Source organism: Halichondria panicea, chromosome 10 (genome assembly GCF_963675165.1).
Source record: "Halichondria panicea chromosome 10, odHalPani1.1, whole genome shotgun sequence".
Classification (NCBI taxonomy): domain Eukaryota; kingdom Metazoa; phylum Porifera; class Demospongiae; order Suberitida; family Halichondriidae; genus Halichondria; species Halichondria panicea.
Window position 1 is genome coordinate 2,396,850 of NC_087386.1, and position 23,278 is coordinate 2,420,127.

The 23,278-nt window shown below is 43.3% G+C and overlaps 2 protein-coding genes and 1 pseudogene across 5 annotated transcripts; 2 read left to right on the plus strand and 1 right to left on the minus strand.

The window, feature by feature from the left end:
• Positions 1 to 69: 69 nt before the first annotated feature.
• LOC135342216 (vesicle-trafficking protein SEC22b-like) lies at positions 70 to 20,908 on the minus strand. 3 transcript variants are annotated; one of them, XR_010396790.1, is made up of 5 exons: positions 20,682 to 20,851; positions 2,236 to 2,351; positions 1,761 to 1,921; positions 942 to 1,492; positions 70 to 379 (listed from the first exon to the last, which is right to left on the minus strand). XR_010396790.1 is itself a non-coding variant. In XM_064538911.1 (4 exons), the coding sequence occupies exons 1-4, from the start codon at positions 20,751 to 20,753 to the stop codon at positions 19,609 to 19,611; spliced, it is 408 nt and encodes a 135-aa protein (XP_064394981.1). In that variant the 5' UTR covers positions 20,754 to 20,908; the 3' UTR covers positions 19,092 to 19,608. The 3 variants fall into 3 exon arrangements, 1 of the variants encoding a protein (XP_064394981.1); XR_010396789.1 differs by lacking the exon at positions 20,682 to 20,851 and adding an exon at positions 2,555 to 2,722; XM_064538911.1 differs by lacking the exons at positions 70 to 379; positions 942 to 1,492; positions 1,761 to 1,921; positions 2,236 to 2,351 and adding exons at positions 19,092 to 19,661; positions 19,881 to 20,041; positions 20,356 to 20,477 and having other exon boundaries at positions 20,682 to 20,908.
• LOC135342163 (uncharacterized) lies at positions 5,846 to 11,721 on the plus strand. Of its 2 annotated transcripts, XM_064538821.1 has the most exons (10): positions 5,846 to 6,004; positions 6,343 to 6,544; positions 7,919 to 10,066; positions 10,120 to 10,191; positions 10,310 to 10,384; positions 10,447 to 10,515; positions 10,565 to 10,612; positions 10,699 to 10,838; positions 11,028 to 11,301; positions 11,383 to 11,721. In XM_064538821.1, the coding sequence occupies exons 2-10, from the start codon at positions 6,484 to 6,486 to the stop codon at positions 11,640 to 11,642; spliced, it is 3,147 nt and encodes a 1,048-aa protein (XP_064394891.1). In that variant the 5' UTR covers positions 5,846 to 6,004; positions 6,343 to 6,483; the 3' UTR covers positions 11,643 to 11,721. The 2 variants fall into 2 exon arrangements, with proteins under 2 accessions (XP_064394891.1, XP_064394892.1); XM_064538822.1 differs by lacking the exons at positions 10,310 to 10,384; positions 10,447 to 10,515; positions 10,565 to 10,612.
• Positions 11,818 to 23,278, plus strand: part of LOC135342161 (ER degradation-enhancing alpha-mannosidase-like protein 3) — a 118,522-nt pseudogene continuing 107,061 nt past the window's right edge.

Below are 23,278 nucleotides of genomic sequence, written 5' to 3' on the forward strand. Positions count from 1 at the left end.
TTCAATGTACCATGTACTGCATGTACAAATAATAGCATAAGAAGCGTCAATTATTATTCACTGCAAATCATTTTTCGATCATTAATTTGATAAATTTTTGATTGGAGAATATGAATGATACCACACAGTACTGCATGTACATAGCATAAATTATATTAGCAACTAATAAACAAATGGTCATAACAATTTGCCTGTTGTTTGGATAGTCCTCAAACTTGTGTCTATAGCAAACGTGAGTCTGCTTGGCAGTGACAGCCGCCGTACTGTGGCTTGTTCTTGGCTGCTCTGAGTTGTGCAAGGATGACGTGACATCGGTACTGATGTGTGTAGGCCCAGAGGAACAACAGAGTGGCTACAATCAGGCCAGCAAGGGGTGAGTCTGCAATAAAACATTCATCAAGGCTGACATTCAAATAGAGACTCCTAAACAAGAATTAACAACCCACACACAAGTCAACAATTACACAGTAGTACCAAGGGCGTATAAAAGAAGAGAGGGCATGCAACTCCTATATGAGCAGAGTTCAAACGTGTGGATGTGCATGACAGTGCATGAAGTGCTAAAAATAAAAATTTCTATTTTTAGCACTTCATGCAAATGCACACATTCCTCCGCCCACGTTTGAACTCTGCTAGCTACGTGTACTGATAGTGGAGTTGCATGCCCTCTCTTCTTTTATACGCCCTTGGTAGTACACTTACAATTAATACTTAATCAAGGTATGTACAATTACTAGACTGAATACCGTACAGAGGTGGGTCATTTTCGTGGGGCAAAATATTTGTGGTGTTCGTGGTTGGACCTCTAACCACGAATGAAGCGACTTTGCCTACCGTTACCTGCTCCAACCACGAAAATATTACCCACGAAATGTCTCAATATTGCTGAACAACGAATATTTTGTCCCCCGAAAAATACCCGCTATACGGTATGACTATACCTGAATTCAAATGCAGCAGTGCTGTTGGTCCCAATAGCGGTAGTCGTGTGTGCAGTAGACAGTGGCTGGTATAGTAGAGGAATACAGAGTAGTTCCTCACCACCCCCCACACGTAGAAGTGGGTGAACCACCTGCAGAGGGGAATAAAGACCTCCTTAGACTGGGACAATGCAATTACAACAACTACAAGTCAGGACAGTCTCAGCTAGGGAGCTCACTATTGTAAATCACAATCCAGTACTTAGCTAGGTGTTACAAGCTAGACTTGTAGGGGGTTCTCGTTACAAGAGGTAGACTGATACACTGTATATATTGACCCTGACTGACCTCCTTGAGTCTTGGGCACACTAGGGATCATCCAGCTCCAGTCACTCTCACTCCTCAGCTTACCATACTCGTACACATCTCTGGTGAAACTTGGCAGATATTGAACTAGCAGTCCAGAACCAATCCACAGTAGCCAGGATATGCTCACATGCTGCATTAGCTGATCAGCCATTAGCCTCTGGCACGAGAGTGGTAGACCAGCTTCCCCGCTTTGTCACTGAGATCTGCACGTGTGTGTGTGTGTGTGTGTGTGTGGGTGGGGGGGTGAGTGTGTGTGTGTGTGTGTGTGTGTGGGGGGGGTGAGTGGGTGTGAGAGGAAGGACATTCTGTACTATATATAACAGTGGTAGCAACACTGAATTGAAACAGTACACACACAAGAAACAGCAAGTGCTGGTGTTGCCCAGCTGTGCATGTCCAATGCTGACACAGGAAAAAGCATGACCTTATAATTAAGTCTACAAAATATGGATGGCAGATATAAATACGTACCAAACTCAATGAAGTGGTACGGTCCACTGGCCTTGTGTACATCGTTGCCATGTTGCTCACTGAAGTCTTTGTGTAGATTCTCGAGGTAGTTAAAGGCCAGCTTGGCAGGATAGGTGAGGTCACACAGGGCGAGGTAGCATATCCCCTCCTCAAGAATGTAGCTATGTGGGGGGTCCATGTTAGTGTGTGTGCTTCAAGCTCAAAGTCATCGCCCCTCATCCACCATTAAACTGGAGTATAATACCACCAACCAAGTTCCAACTATTCTTAGACTACATGTACACTGGTAGTTCCTTGTTAGACAATCACTATAGAGGGACCTATGTATAACACACACCACTTACAATGTGTATGGTACAGTTAAGCAAATGCTCACAAACAAAAGGCCATCCATTGCATCAGTTTATACCATGACAGAGCACCAATCATCATACACACCACGAGGCAATAATGACATTCACAGGAGAGTGCTTACTGGAACACCATACGACCCGGGTCACACTCGATTGAGCATCGAGGGGGGCTGACTGACGACAGCTTGCGGAATATCTGCTTGGCCTTGGGTTGGTATTCAGCATAATCCCGGCCAGACTGCAGAGGGAGAATGCAACAATTCAGTTAATTCAAGCTGTTAAGATAGCACACACTACACACGTATTATTCTAGCAAGCTTCTCTTTATATGTCTACAGAATCATGACTTGACAACTATTCATGTCACTGAGCTGCATACAGTACAGTGTCCTGATGGGACCAATGCAGACTGTACTGTATTATCTACTGTAGCTCCTCTACCTCTTCATTGACAATGGATGAGGACAGAGGTAGTCCATCACTGGCTCTGGCAATTAGTGTCAGGTGGGCCATTGTTCCTGAGCTCTTCTTTCTTCAGTGCTTCTTCTTCTGATAGGTACTTGCTTTATGTATGTTCTGTGCTCTATTTGGAACAATAATTATGTGTCCTTTGAACCCTTTCTTTATTGAACAATGTGTGGGTGTTGCTACAAGCCCCACCCCCTCATGTCTCTAGCCACCCACAAAGAAATATAAGGGGCGTTCCAGACCTTCTCTTGAAATGGCTGAATCTACAACACTGAATGCTGCTAGTTCCCCACAATTGATGGAGGATGGGCTCACTGATTTGGATAGGGTATGATATTCACATGATAGATAGATACTCAATGATCAGTGCATTCTCCTAGTGTCTAGATGTACTTGTTGACCACCCATAAACACACTTGGCATCATTCATTCATCACAGTATAGTGCCTACACTCTCTACCCTGTCAGTGGGAGGTGTTTTATCTCATGTTGTTATTCTCTCCACATGTACCACTCTCTCTGGATGGACAACAGGGATGGATTAAGGTACGTTGTGTGCAATCACATTCTACCAAGCTGACATGCTTGTGCTCTGAGCACTTGTTGTTAGGAGGTAGACAGTATAAAGAAGAGCACATACGGATAACTGAATGTGATACTATTCCTTAATTGAGACAAGTAGATCTACTCGTAGTATAGCCTCCTTCACCGGCCTTCATAGAAAAGAAGGCCTGCTATCGACTGCTTGCGCATGCGCCAAATTATTGGATATTTTTCACCGTAAAATTTCCTATAATACTGGATTCATCAGAGAAAATATCCTAAAAGTCATACACAGAGCTATATAGCTAGCTAGCTAGAGACAGAGCTGTGTATGTTTGTTGTACAGCTATTTTCTTCTGATAGAATCAGTAGCAGTAGTATAGTAGACTTTCACCAAAGTTAGTGTTAAATGGGCGTGGCCTGTCCATATAGGTTCTTGTCAGCTTTCACTCCGTTCCGACGATCGTCATCCACACTGTTGCAGGCTGTGAGTCTTTTGTTAACATAGCAGGCTAAGGGTAGCTATCAGAGAATGCTATCAGATGGGCTAGAAACTCAATCGAACTTTCTATCTACTTCCTTCAATCCACTTTCGTTCGTTGTGATGTCACAGTTTTACTGAGCATATACGATGTTATCCAAAGCCCCCAGATACCCGGGGGATATTAGCGCATGTGCAAGCAGTCGATACCAGGCCCACTTCCCTAAGTGAAGTGGGAAGTGCGGCCTGGGATCGAGGCTACTCGTAGTAGTACCTGAAGTATGCATGGTTAATCAAGTGTTTCAGTCTGCATGTTTGGCTGTCCACAATTGTTTCCCCTCCCCTGTGTCATGCAATCACCAGTGTACTGTATCACTGCACTAATGTTCTCTTCCTTCCATTTCATGAATCTCCACCTCACCTTTGACCGACCCTCTGAAACAACAGGATGTAAGTTGGTGTGTGTTGTCACAGAGTATTTAGTGTCTGTTGCATATTCTGTGATGTTTCTACTTCCCCATTATTACTCTTGTGTGTGTGCAGTGCCATAGTGTTATATAGGGAAATATTTAGTATGATCACATTCAACCTCGTAATCATTCATTTACTATCTTCCCACTGTTTGCCCTGTGGACTCTCCCTCTTTGGATCAACAGCTTGTAAGTTGTGTTTGCACGTGCACACTCATTTTAATTGTTACTATAGGAACTCGTAAATTATCTTTGTCTCTTTCCATATTGTCAACTTGGTATTAGCCGAGGCCCACACAACTTATTAGGTTGTACTTTTAATATTCGTAGAATATACACCTAAGTTCATTAGTTGGTACGTACATTATCGTGTTTGTCTCTTCCCATGCACACACTCATTCCTATGTTGGACCACACACTGATTTGGACTACTGTAGGAGGTGAGCTTCTTACGAGTACTCAATGTCCACACACTAAAATGGTTCAGCTGCAATGTGTACGGATGTACTGGTTACCTAGCATCATTAGCGTGTGTCCCTTGTCCTCTAGAGCTGACCCTCTCCCTCGTATAGGGTAGACCACGGCTTTAAACTTGTTCAATTCGTAATCCCATTTTACGGGCACAAGTTCGAAATACCACCATTGTGTACATTGTGTACATGTAAATTTGTGTTTATGTAAATTCCCCAACCAATTAAGTGCCCTACTGAACCTAAAACTTGTTGCCTATTTCTCAATGTTTCCCCAACTTTTTTATTTTTTAGCTTTTCTTACCATGTCTAGCCACTTGTTGCTATGTGTAGTCAGTCCCATACACACCAGCGTTCAACTGATCTGATGTCTTGTATGTGTGTTAAGATTAAATCTCTCCCTCACATGTACCATTTGATGTGTCTCAGGATCAGATTAAGGTATGTTGTGATTGTGTGTGTGTCTCATGGAGTGCATGTATTGTATTGTACGACAAACAAAATCATACGTATCAAAGTTGTACATGTAAGATGCTTGTTGTACCGTTTACCGTCCCTTCCACTGACCCACCCACTGACCCTTCCATTATCTGCTATTGCTAGTACTGAGTACCTGTGTGTGTACTAGCCAGTGTGTGTACTACCAGTGTTCATATCACTCTCTCCTCACATGTACCCTCTGTGGACTGTTACTCAACAACAGATGGTGAGTTTATTGCATGTACATATAATGGCGTACTAGGCTGACTTGTATACATGTACTACTGCATGAAGGCAGAAAGAATAACTTGCGTGACTTTATTTAGGATTAGTACGTACTGAAAGTTTCATGCTGTACAGACGTGTACTTGCAATCATTGATGTATACATGTGTGAATGCATTCGTGTATTTGAACATGTTCATTTCTCTACATGTCCGTGTCCTACTGCTTGTTAATGTGACTACTGCTAATGATTACTGGAATAACAGAATGTAAGTTACAGTATGCAGACATGTATGAATGCACTCACTGCTCCTACCATCATCCCCCTCTCTCTGTTTCCATGTGTGTCTTACGCTTGTGTCTCATTGGACTAAACAGAAGGTGAGCAGGACACTGCACTGACTTGTGACTGTACTTGTGTCAGTATTGTTTGAGTTGCATGAGTACATGTGTATTGGCATTCATAGTGTACAGGTTTGTGATTATATTCTTTTCTCTCTCCCTACATTTCCATGGTTACTGAATATCTGGAACGATAGGAAGTGAGTCAAACAATGTTGGCAAACATACCGTACACCTCATATGCATTCAGTTTGTAATAGTCTCGTATCCTTACCAGACTCTAGTAGCTATACTGGTTGCTCCTATAGACAACTCATAATGTGTGACCACAAACACACAGTCTAACCTCTTGTCTTGTTCACCTTGTCCAGAGGAAGGTTAGGAATGAGAGGCAACTGAAGATTTATGAGAAGGTGAGTGTTGACAGTTGCACTTACTACTCTCGTGGTAAGAGTGGTACACGTAGTCTAGCAGAACGACAATGTGTGTACATGTACTGTCCATTGTATGATGAATGGTTGCTTTTTGTCTACCTTTTTTTAGGTATGATTTGTAAGTTCACTTTTACTGTTTGTCTGTGTGAGGTTATACCGTATAGCGGGTAAATATGATAATATGATATGCTCGCCAAATTTATTTAGGTTGGTGGTTGCTGATTTTTATATTTTGATAATTTGTACATTTGTATCAGCTGCATGTTCTATTTGGTGGAATTTTTCTTCAGTCGTATATAAATTCTTTACTCCCCCAGAGAAGAGCTGCCCTCCAACAGAGACTGTCTGGTGACATCACTGACCAGGACCGGAGACAACTGCAGGGAGAGCTGGAGGAGGTGGAGGGGGAGATCAAGAAGTGTGTCTCAGGCATACAACGATGTGAGGGGAACATACATATGTGTGAGAATAAGATTGCTAGGATACGAGGAGAAGGAGAGGAGAGGCGGAGAAAGGAAGGTGAGGGGAGCAAGGAACTTTATAGTACAGTGAGTGTTGATGCTCATAGTTGCAATCACTCGTACCTGTAGCAACTTACATGTAGTGTGTTATTAGTAGACTGTACCTACAGCTGTTGTGAGGTCCTCATACTTTATATAATCATGTATTGCAAAAGCGTTGGCTCCACCCACAACCTTTTCGTTCGCCTATCACATTTGTTGTGTTGCTAGGCAACTGCCCCTGATTGTGCACACTACAGTGTACTAGAGCATTGTTCCTGTTACTACTCTACACACTGTGGTGGCATGGATATGGTTTATTGGACAATCTAGACTTTATTAATACCAACTTTCAATGATTTAACCCTAACCCTAACCCTATATAGGTAGACTCCTAGGCCTGGTATTGATTGTATCTTGGCATGGTTGGAATTCGCTCAAACGAGCAAATTCCTAAGCGATTAAATACTATTAGCAAGCTAGCTAGCTAGCTACCTGTGACTCGACTATGGGTACTTCAGTTCTGGATTTTGATGGACAAGGGGAGCGCTGGTCCTACCAAGCTTGTAGTCCATCAAAAATGATAACAACTGGTAGCAAAGAGATATCCCATACCCTGTTAGGAACCACACACACACCTCCGTTCCCTTAGACAGGAGCTTGAGGGCCTATTCCTTCAAGAGAGTAAGGCTTCTTGCTTCGTACAGGGCATTTATAAGCTATTGCTCCATCGAAATCCTTAATCGCTTAGGAATTCGCTCGTTTGAGCGAATTCCAACCACGCCCAAATACAATCAATACCATGCCTAGGCCTATATAACGTTCAATTGGAGACGGATCGGCCTAGGAGTCTACCTAGCGTTCAATTAAATTGGAGACAGATCGGCCTGGGAACGAGGCTAGTAGTCCAGTTGCCTTTCCACTGACACTTTATTGGCTAGGCAACTGACTTTTTTAACATGTACGTAGTACAGTTTAGGCATACTAAACTAAGCATCATTCCTTTTGCTACTCTACATGGACACTGTTTATTGAACATTGTAGTAATATACTGTAGGACTGAACATATATAGCTGATGCCCATCGTGTTCTAATCGCGTTATCGGTATTATCCTTGCAAACATGCATTTTATGACATACAGGCAGAAGCCCGAGTGACGATCGAGTGCGATGATTATATATTATTATGTGTTTTATATCACGATGACCCCTTACCAATTTATGCCTTGAGGCTACGCAACGGTGTAATTAAATAACACAGAAGAGCTTTCTTGTTGCTTTGGCAATTCTATATATTCACATGTTTTCCCCACCCCAATGTACATTGTTCGTATATCCCTCTACTGTACATGTGGTTGTTGTTAGCATTACATACACCACATATACACATTAGAATCGAAGCTATCAGCAAAGCGGTTGTTTGATGAGGCGATGAAGCACGGACACGTCTCGGTCAACATTGTCAACATGCTTGTGTTTGGACCTGCGGGAACAGGGAAGACCAACCTCAAGCACCTGCTAACTGACAAGCCCCCTCCACTACAGCGAGACAGCACTCCTTGTATGGAAAAGCCAGTACGCATTCGACCCGTGTCCAACACGAAATTCAAGACAACTAGTACTGGAAGAGGCTGGAAAGAGATGTCTCAGCCAAAGATGCTCAATCTACTAGCTCAAATCATTGCCAAGTTACCAAAAGAAAGCACCGATCACCTAGTTGGAAAAATCACTGATCGCTCCATGGCATCAAGGATTGTCAATGGCTTGAGGAACATGATGATGGCATTCAAGAGGATGACCACAACCAAGACAACTTCTGGTTCCAAATTGAGCCCATCGACGAACGATTCCGATGAACTTTCTGGCTCTGCAAAAATGTTGGACAAAGCCATTGATGAAGTGATAGCGAGTGTAGTGAGTGGTGTGGCAGAAGAGCTGAAGCCAGCCACACAGGGAACTGACCAACTGTCGAGCAGTGACCAGCAAGAAGGAGAACTGTTTGATTCCAACTGGGTGTATGTTACCGACTGCGGCGGCCAGCCGCAATTCCACGACGTCAGCCCTCTCTTCATCAAGCACATTTCGGTGGCGTTGATAGTCTTGCGTTTGATTGACGAACTCTCCAGTTTCCCTTCTGACGAGTACTACAAGGATGGGCAGCTTGTTGGTAGTCCTCATGCATCTCACATGACGCTCGGGGAGACACTTCAGAGTCTCATTCGATCCATTGAGTCCCATACCTCACAAGACAAGAAGCCGAAGATGATCTTTGTGGGCACATTCTTTGATCAGCTGAAGAGCTCGAATACACTTATCAAGAGGAATAAAGAGATTCTCGACATGCTGCCACCCGATATCAAGAAGCTATTGGTGTACGAAAATCTTGGATTGAACAATCTGATTTTTGGTCTCAACACAATCAGCCGAGAAGAAGATTCACTGGCCACTGCCAATAGGATTAGAATTGCTATTGAGGACTCTATTCCGCTACAAGTCAAAATGCCCATCTGGTGGTCCTTCTTGGATTCACTTCTCCAGAGTTTATCTGCCAGTCTCGAGCGAGGTGTACTAGGCATTGAAGAATGTCTCCAATTAGCCACTCGATTTGGTTATTTGCTCAAAGATCTTGAAGCTGCTCTGGTCTTCTTTGACAACGTGTGTATAGCGCACTACTATCCCTCCATTCTCCCCAACACAGTGTTTGTGGATGCCCAGATTCCACTAGACAAGATCACCGAGCTCTCACAGCACGCCATCTCCCTGAGGACTGCAAGCTCTACTGTTAGCCCAGGAGGGACAGGCGCCGAATGGAAGAGATTTCGAGACGAGGGCATAATCACTTTAAAGTTTCTACGATTCTTCAATAAGTATTACGTTGAAGGCATATTTTCTCCAGAAGATATGCTGTTGATCATGAAAGATCTTCTTGTGATTGCTCCCATTCCTCTAGTGGAAGCCACTCCCCACCAAGCCGAGTTCTTCATGCCATCTCTACTCACATCGATCCCACCTGCTGAGCTAGACAAGATTCGTTCCTCCTTCACAACATCACCCCTCGCTGTCTACTTTCGTAGTGGGTGTATTCGCTCTGGAGTATTTTGCTGTCTAGTTGTGGACGTGATCAAGAGGCTGGGCTGGAAAGTTTTGCTTCCCTCAGGGGAAGCAAACATTTTAGCTAAAAATTGTATCCAGCTAGAAATCCCCAATCTCCCGTGCACCGTGGTTCTGATCGACTCCTTCTCGTATCTTGAAGTGTATATCGATGTGCTTTTTGCTCTTCGCAAACAAGTATGCCCTACAATTCGAAACGAAATTTTGATCAGCATTAAATCATCGTTTGAAATGTTGCATTACAACAACGACACACCCGAGACAGCCATCTTTTGCCCATGCAGCAAGAAAAGCACTGGAAGCAAATTGCACCTTGCCGATGTCAGTGAACGGAATGGCTGTAAGTTTTGGAAGTGTTCCCTTCAGACACGTGTGTGGGGAGAGCTCAGTGATGAAGATAGAATCTGGTTGGACGATAGCGAAGGTTCTGGTGAGTATAGTGATTTTTTAAATGTGAAATTTACCTTTTGTTTCTTCTATTAGGTGAATCATCCTCTGCTACTGGAGGTACTTGTACGAAGACTGAGAGAAAGAGTGATCAGCAGCAATACTCCGGTAAGTTCATAGCAGTGTTATATATTATAGGGATATCATTAAGTGAAACAATAATTATTAACTATCGTTGGTTTAATGTGCATGTTGTTGTTTTATGAATTCCTCTTGTTTTGTTCAGTCCATCAATGTGGGACTCTGGCCAATGTTGTTAGTAGCACTGGATCTAGAATGAGTGATCAACAGCCTTGTTTGAGTGAGCATGTTAATTGACAAACGTACTACATTAGCGTAACTGCTGTGTCTGCTTTTCCTCAGGTAATTCTGTAATGGAAGATGTGTGCTTGAAGACGGAAGTACATGATCATGATCAGCGAGATACTTCTAGTAAGCTTTATTTTGTAGTTTTTTTGTTTTTAAACTGTTTCCTCCTCAGACAAATCATCTCCTGCAATGGAACATGTGCTCAATGATCAACATGCCAGTAAGAAAATGTCGTTTGGTCAATGTATTTTGAAAGTTTCCCGGGCCTGATGAAAATTTAATGTTTTATGTTTCTTTTCTTTTCAGGTGAATTGTCCTCTGTTATAGTAATGGAAGATGTGTGTAAGAAGACTGGAGTGAGGGACCAACAACTAGATCAAGAAATCCCTGAGAGTGACATCATTCTAATCGCGGAGAAATTTCCACACCTGCTGAGCGTGCACAAGGTAGGCAGTACTCTAATTCATATACTGTACGCACTTACATAATTATCATTTTTACATTTGGTAAGGGGATTGAGCATATTGTTCACCCGAACCCCTCAATTGTATTCCCTTTTGAGTTTCCTCTAGAAGGTATTTACAAGGGGCAACCCTCACCAAATTAAACCCTGGTTGATTGTTGGTTTTGTACAGGCTTTGACAATTAATGATCTGCAACATGTTTACGAGAAACTACACACTGCACATGCAAGTGCCAGCCCTCACTGGTTCAATCTGGGATTGGCTCTAGGTCTCAGTCATCCTGTTCTCACCAATATCAATAGTGATAACCGTGAAAAGAATTTGTTGTGCTTTCGTGAAATGTTGGCTGAGCTCCTGAGTACACAACATGTAACATGGAGTCTCCTTTCAGACGCTCTCAAAAAGCCCACAGTGGATCTCATCAATTTGGCTGATAGCATCACAGGTAACCATTTTTAGTGTTTGCGCACTTGTTTATTAGCTTTTAGACTATCATGTTTTAGTGATGCTGTTTTTCTTCATGCAGTCAATCAATCCACAACTCCTAACCTGCTCGATCGACTCAACCTCACCCCAGCCGACCTCGGTGATGTAACTGAAGTCACACGTCGTTATGGCAATCAAGCTGGAGTGGCTCATGCATTGGGAGCGTGGCGAAGAGTGAATCCTTCCAGAGCTACCTTCAGGGCCTTGGTGGAAATTACCATAGGACTGAGAAGAGGAGACACTGCTACAGACATTTGTAGATTCATTGTAGACAATACAAGTGGAACTGACCGAAACTGATTTATATACCTAATGTTTTTATTGATACTATTTTGTCTGTAATGCTTTGCTTTTCTGAACACATTATTTGTAGTCTCTGTGAACTGAGCAGCATGCAAAGTATGAAAATTTAGCAACGCCCACACATTGAAAAATGTCGTCACATCGCTAAGGTCAAAGTGCAGTTAGTAGAAAAGGAAAAATCATGGTCTTGAAATATTGAAATCCAACCTTCAAGACAAAGAGACTCTGTGCTTTGTTTATCTTTCCTCCTACTATGAACAGGTTATAGCTGACAGGGTGAGTTGCAATATAATACTTATCAAATGAGTGTACAGTGCAGCACATAGAGCTAGTCTAAAGTAGAACCATTGTACAGATAGTGACAATGGTATTGTACGTGTGGGGAGTGGTGATTGTGTGCTCCCTACTACTCACTCATCACAATGGCGCACTATCAATGGGCCCCACTGAAAAGAAACACTACAAGTAGGTGTGTGTGTGTACACATTACCCTAGTCCTAGTAGTAGCCTAGAGGTTCCCATACTGGCCTTATTGTGTACCTACCTCAGCCTTTATTGTGTGGGAGGAATTTTGGTTTGTATGATTTTATTTGGTTTCCAGGGACAAGGTTCTGGAGATGTTCAATCATGCCTACCGTTCATACATGGTGAGCCTATCACATGACGTGTCTATCTAATCACATGACTCTGATTTACGCTGCTGACAGGACTTTGCATATCCTGCTGATGAGTTGATGCCACTGACGTGTAAGGGGCGTGTCCGGGGGGTGGAGCAAGGACGAGGGGACATTGACTTTACCCTGGGCAGGTTCTCCCTCACCCTCATAGACACACTGGACACTCTGGCTGTGAGTCAAGTATATACATATAGTGTGTGGGTGGTCAGGGCAACCACATCCCCTGAGGCCCTATTGGAGGAGAAGCTATGTAACTTATTTAGAAGCCATTACCATGAATTAAGTAGCTACTGTATTTGTCTGGAGATGGTTTCCTGTATTAAATACCGTATAGCGCGAAATTTTCGAGGCACTTATATTTCGTGGATTAGCCTCTAAAAGCTATTTCGTTGCACAATGTTCGCGGAATGACTGCTTACCGGAAGCCACGCCTTTAAATCTATGCATGCTATAGCAGGTAATTCAATTTTGGTGGACTTAATTTTCGTGTAGGATTCTAACCCACGAAATCCGCGAAAATTAAGCCCCTCGAAAATTTCGCGCTATACGGTAGTTAATTTCCACCAGAGGCTCCTCTCTTACCTTGACTTCCTTCCCCTATATCTGAATCAGTACAATACACTATAGGAGAGGAAGCTGTACTCCAACTGTACTGTACATGGTAGTCTGTTACTATTAAAGGGGCAGGAGCAATCTCCCCCTCCACCAATGTACATGTGTCTGTCCCCTCAGGTAATTGGTTCGGTTGATGAGTTTTCCTCGGCTTTACAAAAAGTCATAACAGACATTAGCTTCGACAGTGACTTGGTGGTGTCTGTGTTTGAGACCAACATACGTGTGCTAGGTGGTTTACTGGGAGGTCACTTTGCTGCCCTGGCTCTCAAAGAGAAGGGCTACCATCAGTTGGCTTGGTATGATGGGGGGCTGCTCAGAATGGCAGTGGAAGTGGGGAACAGACTACTGCCTGCTTTCAACACCACCACAGGTCTCCCCTATCCAAAGGTGACTGCTCTGTACTCTGAAAAATAGCCAATAGAGAATACAGTACAAAATTTTATACCAAATTTGAAACTGGTCTTAGTCCTAAGTGTACAGTATGTGGATAATACAACCTGTACATATGTAGAAAGTGCTTTATTATAGGCAAATCTCTGTTGCAAATGCACTCCAATCTACTGTACTGTGCAAACTTGCCAACAGAAAATACAGTCCATTCTGTACTAAAATTGAAACTGGTAGATAATACAACCGTTACATGTGCTGTATTATATTGTGCCTCTCCTCAGATCAACCTTCGCCACGGTATGGGCTACCCTAACATGGAGAAGACAACGTGCACGGCATGTGCTGGGTCCATGATCCTTGAGTTTGCTGCCCTCAGTAGACTAACAGGTGCAGTGTGTGTGTGCGTGTGTGTGTGTGTGTGTGTGTGTGTGTGTGTGTGTGTGTGTGTGTGTGTGTGTGTGTGTGTGTGTACATTACCAACTTTGTGGGTGCCTCTAACTGGAGGTAGGATTGTCCAATATGGAAACTGAAAAATGCATTGTGTAGCTCTAAGAGTGGTCTAATTTATGGTAGGCTTAGATTGTTGGTTACATTTGAGCCTAAATGATATGGTCAAGCTCTCTTTCTCTCCCATCAGGTGATCCTCAGTTTGAGGTGAAAGCTAGCCCACCAAGCAATGGAGGCAATCTGGCGTAGTAGACACCGAGGGCACAATCTGGTTGGCTCAGTCATCAACGTACACAGTGCTGAGTGGACGAGAGTGGACAGCGGTGTGGGGGCGGGGATTGACTCATACTACGAGTACTGTCTCAAGTCTTACATCCTGTTGGGGGACAGGAAGTATCTGCAGAGGTTTGGGAAGGTGAGCGAGGGGTTATTGAAACACTTGGTGCTTACTGTTAGAGTTAAAATTGTGAGGTAAAGGAGTTAACGGAAACTGTGTATACAGTACAGAGCTTTAATATGTTCATGCAAGGTCAGCAACTTCATTTTCTTTCTTTACCTCCTCCCCTACAGCATTATGATGCCATCAAGAGATACATCACGAATGGGCCCATGCTAGTGGAGGTGAGCATGAATTCACCTCATCGAATGACCAGATCTTTCATGGACTCACTTCTGGCGTTCTGGCCTGGTCTGCACGTACACACACACACACACACACACACACACACACACATGCACTGACTAGAGAAACCACTAGCTTTCTTTAGGGGCCGTAACTTGTGTCCATATTAGAATTTATTTGTAGCTCTTTGATAAAGGTAGTACAAGATGGTAGGCTAAGATCAACAATTTTTTTTCGTGCCGTAGTTTTCTGTTTTGCCTTAATATCTCTCAACCTCTCTAGAACGGTTTGACATAGAAAAGTACTTCTTAGAGGCCGTCCGTCTATTGTAGTATGCAGTATACTGTATATACTGTACTTACCTAACCTTCATGTTTAAAATGACGGGGTTTGTTGTATCTATCTCCAGGTTCTGTGGGGTGATGTAGACACAGCTATACACATTCACGACATGCTTTATCATGTGATGGAGAGACACAACTTCCTACCCGAGGCATTCACTCATGACTTCAGGGTCCACTGGGGAAACCACCCTCTCAGGCCTGAGTTCATTGAGAGCACTTACTTCCTCTACAAGGTACACCGTCATGTGTGTGTGGGGTGTGTGGGTGTTTGTGTGTGGGGGGGTGGGTGTGTGTGTGTGGGGTGGGTGGGGGTCCACGGAATTCAAGTTATGGCAGCTGAAAAGAATAATTAAATTGAGGGGGGGGGGGGGGAGTTGCAGTTAATTTCAACAGCTATTAACTTTAGTACCGTTGATCGAATCTCCAAAATTTTGTGATTTTCGGAAAGCTTAGAAAATTTCCTTTCAAATGATGTATTTCAATCCAAAATTTCGTTGGGGCCATAATTTGTCATTTTTCGGCCTTGGACCATGGGCTATTTATTATTCATGGTATCGCCTAATTGGCAAATACTTTTATCGTTCAAATAAGAATTTTGATGATGCTATTTGAAAGGTGTGTTTCTAAGCTTTCAGAAAATAATATTATCGTTGAAATTGGATCCACGGAATTCAAGTTATGGCAGCTGATAAATTGAGGGGGGGGGAGAGTTGCAGTTAATTTTAATTTGGGGGTGGGTGTGTGTGTGGGGGGGGTGGGGGTGGGTGTGTGTGTGTGTGTGGGGGTGGGTGTGTGTGTGTGTGGGGGGGGGGTGGGGGTGTGTGTGTGTGTGTGGGGGGGTGGGGGTGTGTGTTTACTCTATGCATTAGCTGTACATGTATGTATCATTTTCTGTTGTTTCGAAGAAAGCATCTCAGTAATTGGAATATTTCTGTAAGTACTGTAATCAACTCCTAGCGTGTGATGCTACTGCTCTATCTCTGTATTATTTTGATGGCTAAGTAGTTAATGAACGATTATGTTGTGTTGCTACTGCAGGCGACTGGAGATCCATACTACCTGGACGTGGGTTGATCAGTGGTGAACAACTTGAACAAGTACGCCAGAGTGAGGTGTGGCTTCACTGCCATCAAGGACCTCAGGACCAACACTCACGAGGACAGGTTAGTCAGGGGAACCATGTGTCTGTGTATGTACTAATAGTTAGAATTTAGTTCTCATGTAGATCTCGCAAAAACCTATATCAGTACTTGTATGACATCACTATCCTTACCAGAATGCAAAGGTTAGATCGCAAAGTCTTAAGGTTACGGTATACTAATTGCTCATGAATAATTCATAAGATATTTATTTTCTTTATTTCTCACCACAACATTATTTTTGTAACTTGCAATGATTATCAATGAAAAGAGAACATGAAACAATGCTAGCTATTATTATAGCTAAAAGTATCTATGTCTTGTAATCCAATGAAGTGGTCTGGGGTCAGCTGGAAAAAACTGAAAATTTTGGCGTCAAGTTTTGTTGACTGCATAGCTTCTAGGTTGTCTTTCTGACCAGTATTCGATGCCTAAAGACTTACTGGAGGGCGACTCGAAGAGATCTTGTTCATAGAGACCTTACAGCAAAAAATATATCCTTGTTACTACTCTACAGTCGCCATATTAGCCTACAAAAACAGCTAGAAATGGCCGTAACTTTGTTTCAACTTACTCTCTTGGGAAAAACTCTTCGAGTCGCCCTGCCCCTTTATTCGTATAATAAGAAACAGCAGACTATACGGTAAGGAGGGGTTTCCTCGTTCTTAGAATTGACGCCAAGTGACCATTGCCAGATGAGAGCCATTTTACACTGAACTTGCATTGAACACCCACGCAAATATGAGCGTGGGTGGAACAGTATACCGTAACCTTAATAAACTCATTCACAGAGGGTTTAATATTCTAGTAGTACGGTATCATTTCATTGGCAATCTTCGATACTGTATAGAATGGACTCCTTCGTACTGGGGCTGAGACGTTCAAGTATCTGTTCTTGTTGTTTGCTGACGAGGGGGACAGTCCCTTGAACATAGATGACTTTGTGTTCACGACTGAGGCCCACCTCTTCCCCCTCTCCCTCGCCAGCGCTAACACCACCCTCAATAGAGTCGTCCAAGAGGCAGTGAGTGGGTACAATACATACGCAGTGTAGCGGCTATGCTGCTTCAGTATGCATTTTTTAGGTGCAGCTGCACATTGTAGGGGGGGGGGGGGGGGTAAGGCAGCTCTTTTATAGAGAGTACCTTCTTTTGAATGAGGTTATGGTAGCCTGGCTGTGTGAGTGTGTCAGGTGTTGTTCTCTCTCTGTGTAGTTGCTGGTGAAGAACACAGACCTGGTGAATATGAGCACTGTCACTGTCACCACTAGCGGACCAGACTCTTCCGGGAAGGCAGCAAAGAACAAACCAGTCGCTGACAGCTTCACTAAAGGTTCACTGAAACACACACTAGACACCATGTACAGTAGTAGCCAATAATCCTGTCTAGTCAGCACAGTTGTAGTTGTTTATAATTATACACCCCCTCACATCCACACACACACACACCACACACCACACACCATGAATTAAGTAGCTACTGTATTTGTCTGGAGATGGTTTACAAACTTGTATACCTCCATCACTAACCCCCCCCCCCCCCACACACACACACATAGGCGTCTCCTGTTCACTGACGAGAGTGTCCTCCCTCACGAGGTGGGTAAAGGAGAGGCTGCTGTCAAATGGTATAAGAGACAAAGCAAGGGCAAACTCCACCACGAGCAGGGGCCCACTCATGATGTGTGTAGTTCATGGTTCATCGAGCCAGTACAGTGGATGGAAAGCTCTCTACTGGGCAAAGTGGAGGGGAAGGTGAGGCTGCTACTTGTGCATTAGCTAAGAATAGATACATGTACGTATCTTGAAAGCCTGTAATTTGTGTTCAATTTCAAACTAATTGATGCATTCAAGAGCTCTCAGAATTACCTGTCCAATGGTGTGCTTAGATACATGTACTAGTCTTGTGATTAGTCAAAATCCAAGACTATATAGCCTTGCGTTATTTTCTAGAATTCAACTGTTCGTTCACACACACACACACACACATGCGGCAGATTCTGTGTCTCAAGTGCTCGGCTCGTGTGGGGTCATTCAACTGGTCAGGTGATCAGTGCTGCTAGCAGTGGTCGTGTGGGCAGTGGGTCACGCCCTCCTTCCAGATACACAAGGCACGGAATAGACGAAACCAGAACACTCACTAGGAGAAAAGTGGACAAAACTGTATAGCTAGCAAATTACTGAATTATTGTCCAAATTCAAACATTAATTTTTTCGATCATTTGAAGGTTTATTGATTGAACAATAAATGATGTCATACTAATTCAATGTACCATGTACTGCATGTACAAATAATAGCATAAGAAGCGTCAATTATTATTCACTGCAAATTCAAAATAAATTTTTTCGATCATTAATTTGATAGATTATTGATTGGAGAATATGAATGATACCATACAGTACTGCATGTACATAGCATAAATTATATTAGCAACTAATAAACAAATGGTCATAACAATTTGTCTGTTGTTTAGATAGTCCTCAAACTTGTGTCTATAGCAAACGTGAGTCTGCTTGGCAGTGACAGCCGCCGTACTGTGGCTTGTTCTTGACTGCTCTGAGTTGTGCAAGGATGACGTGACATCGGTACTGATGTGTGTAGGCCCAGAGGAACAACAGAGTGGCTACAATCAGGCCAGCAAGGGGTGAGTCTGCAATGAAACATTCATCAAGGCTGACATTCAAATAGAGACTCCTAAACAAGAATTAACAACCCACACACAAGTCAACAATTACACAGTACTACCAAGGGCGTATAAAAGAAGAGAGGGCATGCAACTCCTATATGAGCAGAGTTCAAACGTGGGCGGATGAATGTGCATGACAGTGCAGGAAATGCTAGAAATAGAAATTTCTATTTTTAGCAAATGCACACATTCCTCCGCCCACGTTTGAACTCTGCTAGCTACGTGTACTGATAGTGGAGTTGCATGCCCTCTCTTCTTTTATACGCCCTTGGTAGTACACTTACAATTAATACTTAATCAAGGTATGTACAATTACTAGACTGAATACCGTACAGAGGTGGGGAATTTTCGTGGGGCAAAATATTTGTGGTGTTCGTGGTTGGACCTCTAACCATGAATAAAGCGACTTTGCCTACCGTTACATGCTCCAACCACGAAAATATTACACATGAAATGTCTCAATATTGCTGAACAACGAATAAATTGTCCCCCGAAAAATACCCGCTATACGGTATGACTATACCTGAATTCAAATGCAGCAGTGCTGTTGGTCCCAATAGCGGTAGTCGTGTGTGCAGTAGACAGTGGCTGGTATAGTAGAGGAATACAGAGTAGTTCCACACCACCCCCACACGTAGAAGTGGGTGAACCACCTGCAGAGGGGAATAAAGACCTCCTTAGACTGGGACAATGCAATTACAACAACTACAAGTCAGGACAGTCTCAGCTAGGGAGCTCACTATTGTAAATCACAATCCAGTACTTAGCTAGGTGTTACAAGCTAGACTTGTAGGGGGTTCTCGTTACAAGAGGGTTAGACTGATACACTGTATATATTGACCCTGACTGACCTCCTTGAGTCTTGGGCACACTAGGGTTCATCCAGCTCCAGTCACTCTCACTCCTCAGCTTACCATACTGGTACACATCTCTGGTGAAACTTGGCAGATATTGTCTCCAATAGACAAGAGCATGAACTAGCAGTCCAGAGCCAATCCACAGTAGCCAGGAGATGCCCACATACTGCATTAGCTGATCAGCCATTATCCTCTGGCACGAGAGTGGTCGACCAGCTTCCCCACTTTGTCACTGACATCTGCACGTGTGTGTGTATGTGGGTGGGTGTGTGGGTGTGAGAGGAAGGACATTCTGTACTATATATAACAGTGGTAGCAACAGTGAATTGAAACAGTACACACACAAGAAACTGCAAGTGTTGGTGTTGCCCAGCTGTGCATGTCCAATGCTGACACAAGAAAAAGCATGACCTTATAATTAAGTCTACAAAATATGGATGGCAGATATAAATACGTACCAAACTCAATGAAGTGGTACGGTCGACTGGCCTTGTGTACATCGTTGCCATGTTGCTTACTGAAGTCTTTGTGTAGATTCTCGAGGTAGTTAAAGGCCAGCTTGGCAGGATAGGTGGGGTCACACAGGGCGAGGTAGCATATCCCCTCCTCAAGGATATAGCTGTGTGGGGGGTCCATGTTAGTGTGTGTGCTTCAAGCTCAAAGCCATCGCCCCTCATCCACCATTAAACTGGAGTATAATATCACCAACCAAGTTCCAACTATTCTTAGACTACATGTACACTGGTAGTTCCTTGTTAGACAATCACTATAGAGGGACCTATGTATAACACACACCACTTACAATGTGTATGGTACAGTTAAGCAAATGCTCACAAACAAAAGGCCATCCATTGCATCAGTTTATATCATGACAGAGCACCAATCATCATACACACCACGAGGCAATAATGACATTCACAGGAGAGTGCTTACTGGAACACCATACGACCTGGGTCACACTCGATTGAGCATCGAGGGGGGCTGACTGACGACAGCTTGCGGAATATCTGCTTGGCCTTGGGTTGGTATTCATGATCAGCATAATTCCGGCCAGACTGCAGAGGGAGAATGCAACAATTCAGTTAATTCAAGCTGTTAAAGATAGCACACACTACACACGTATTATTCTAGCAAGCTTCTCTTTATATGTCTACAGAATCATGACTTGACAACTATTCATGTCACTGAGCTGCATACAGTACAGTGTCCTGATGGGACCAATGCAGACTGTACTGTATTATCTACTGTAGCTCCTCTACCTCTTCATTGACAATGGATGGGGACAGAGGTAGTCCATCACTGGCTCTGGCAATTAGTGTCAGGTGGGCCATTGTTCCTGAGCTCTTCTTTCTTCAGTGCTTCTTCTTCTGATGATATGTACGTACTTGCTTTGTGTATGTTCTGTGCTCTATTTGGAACAATAATTATGTGTCCTTTGAACCCTTTCTTTATTGAACAATGTGTGGGTGTTGCTACAAGCCCCACCCCCTCATGCCTCTAGCTAGCCACCCACAAAGAAATATAAGGGCCTTCCAGACCTTCTCTTGAAATGGCTGAATCTACAACCCTGAATGCTGCTAGTTCCCCACAGTTAATCACTGATGAGGTCGAGGTATGATATTCACATGATAGACAGATACTCAATGATCAGTGCATTCTCCTAGTGCCTAGATGTACTTGTTGACCACCCATAAACACACTTGGCATCATTCATTCATCACAGTATAGTGCCTACACTCTACCCTGTCAGTGTGAGGTGTTTTATCTCATGTTGTTGTTCTCTCCACATGTACCACTCTCTCTGGATGGACAACAGTGGATGATTGAGGTACGTTGTGTGCAATCACATTCTACCAAGCTGACATGCTTGTGCTCTGAGCACTTGTTGTTAGGAGGTAGACAGTGTAAAGAAGAGCACATACGGATAACTGAATGTGATACTATTCCTTAATTGAGACAAGTAGATCTACTCGTAGTATAGCCTCCTTCACCGGCCTTCATAGGAAAGAAGGCCTGCTATCGACTGCTTGCGCATGCGCCAAATTATTGGATATTTTTTCCCGTAAAATTTCCTATAACACTGGATTCATCAGAGAAAATATCCTAAAAGTCATACACAGAGCTATATAGCTAGCTAGCTAGAGACAGAGCTGTGTAGGTTTGTTGTACAGCTATTTTCTTTTGATACAATCAGTAGCAGTAGTATAGTAGACTTTCACCAAAGTTAGTGTTAAATGGGCGTGGCCTGTCCATATAGGCTCTTGTCAGCCTTCACTCCGTTCAGACGATCGTCATCCACACTGTTGCAGGCTGTGAGTCTTTTGTTAACATAGCAGGCTAAGGGTAGCTATCAGAGAATGCTATCAGATGGGCTAGCAACTCAATCGAACTTTCTATCTACTTCCTTCAATCCACTTTCGTTCCTTGTGATGTCACAGTTTTACTGAGCATATACGATGTTATCCAAAGCCCCCAGATACCGGGGGGATATTAGCGCATGCGCAAGCAGTCGATACCAGGCCCACTTCCCTGAGTGAAGTGGGAAGTGCGGCCTGGGATCGAGGCTACTCGTAGTAGTACCTGAAAGTATGCATGGATAATCAAGTGTTTCAGTCTGCATGTTTGGCTGTCAACAATTGTTTCCCCTCCCCTGTGTTATGCAATCACCACTGTACTGTATCACTGCACTAATGTTCTCTTCCTTCCATTTCATGCATCTCCACCTCACCTTTGACTGACCCTCTGAAACAACAGCGTGTAAGTTGGTGTGTGTTGTCAGAGCATTTAGTGTCTGTTGCATATTCTGTGATGTTTCTGCTTCCCCATTATTACTCTTGTGTGTGTGCAGTGCCATAGTGTTATATAGGGAAATATTTAGTATGATCACATTCAACCTCGTAATCATTCATTTACTATCTTCCCACGTGTTTGCCCTGTGGACTCTCCCTCTCTGGATCAACAGCATGTAAGTTGTATTTGCACGTGCACACTCATTTTAATGGTTACTAGGAACTCGTAAATTATCTTTGTCTCTTTCCATATTGCCAACTTGGTATTAGCCGAGGCCCACACAACTTATTAGGTTGTAGTTTTAATATTCGTAGAATATACACCTAAGTTCATTAGTTGGTACGTACATTATCGTGTTTGTCTCTTCCCATGCACACACTCATTCCTATGTTGGACCACACACTGATTTGGACTACTGTAGGAGGTGAGCTTCTTACGAGTACTCAATGTCCACACACTGAAATGGTTCAGCTGCAATGTGTACGGATGTACTGGTTATCTAGCATCATTAGCGTGTGTCCCTTGTCCTCTAGAGCTGACCCTCTCCCTCGTATAGGGTAGACCACGGCTTTAAACTTGTTCAATTCGTAATCCCATTTTACGTGCACAAGTTCGAAATACCACCATTGTGTACATTGTGTACATGTAAATTTGTGTTTATGTAAATTCCCCAACCAATTAAGTGCCTACTGAACCTAAAACTTGTTGCCTATTTCTCAATGTTTCCCCAACTTTTTTATTTCTTAGTTTTCTATACCAGGTTTAGCCACTTGTTGCTATGTGTAGTCAGTCCCATACACACCAGCGTTCAACTGATCTGATGTCTTGTATGTGTGTTAAGATTAAATCTCTCCCTCACATGTACCATTTGATGTGTCTCAGACTCTCATTGAGGTATGTTGTGATTGTGTGTGTGTCTCATGGAATGCAGGTGTTGTATTGTACGACAAACAAAATCATACGTATCAAAGTTGTACATGTAAGATGCTTGTTGTACCGTTTACCGTCCCTTCCACTGACCCACCCACTGACCCTTCCATTATCTGCTATTGCTAGTACCGAGTAC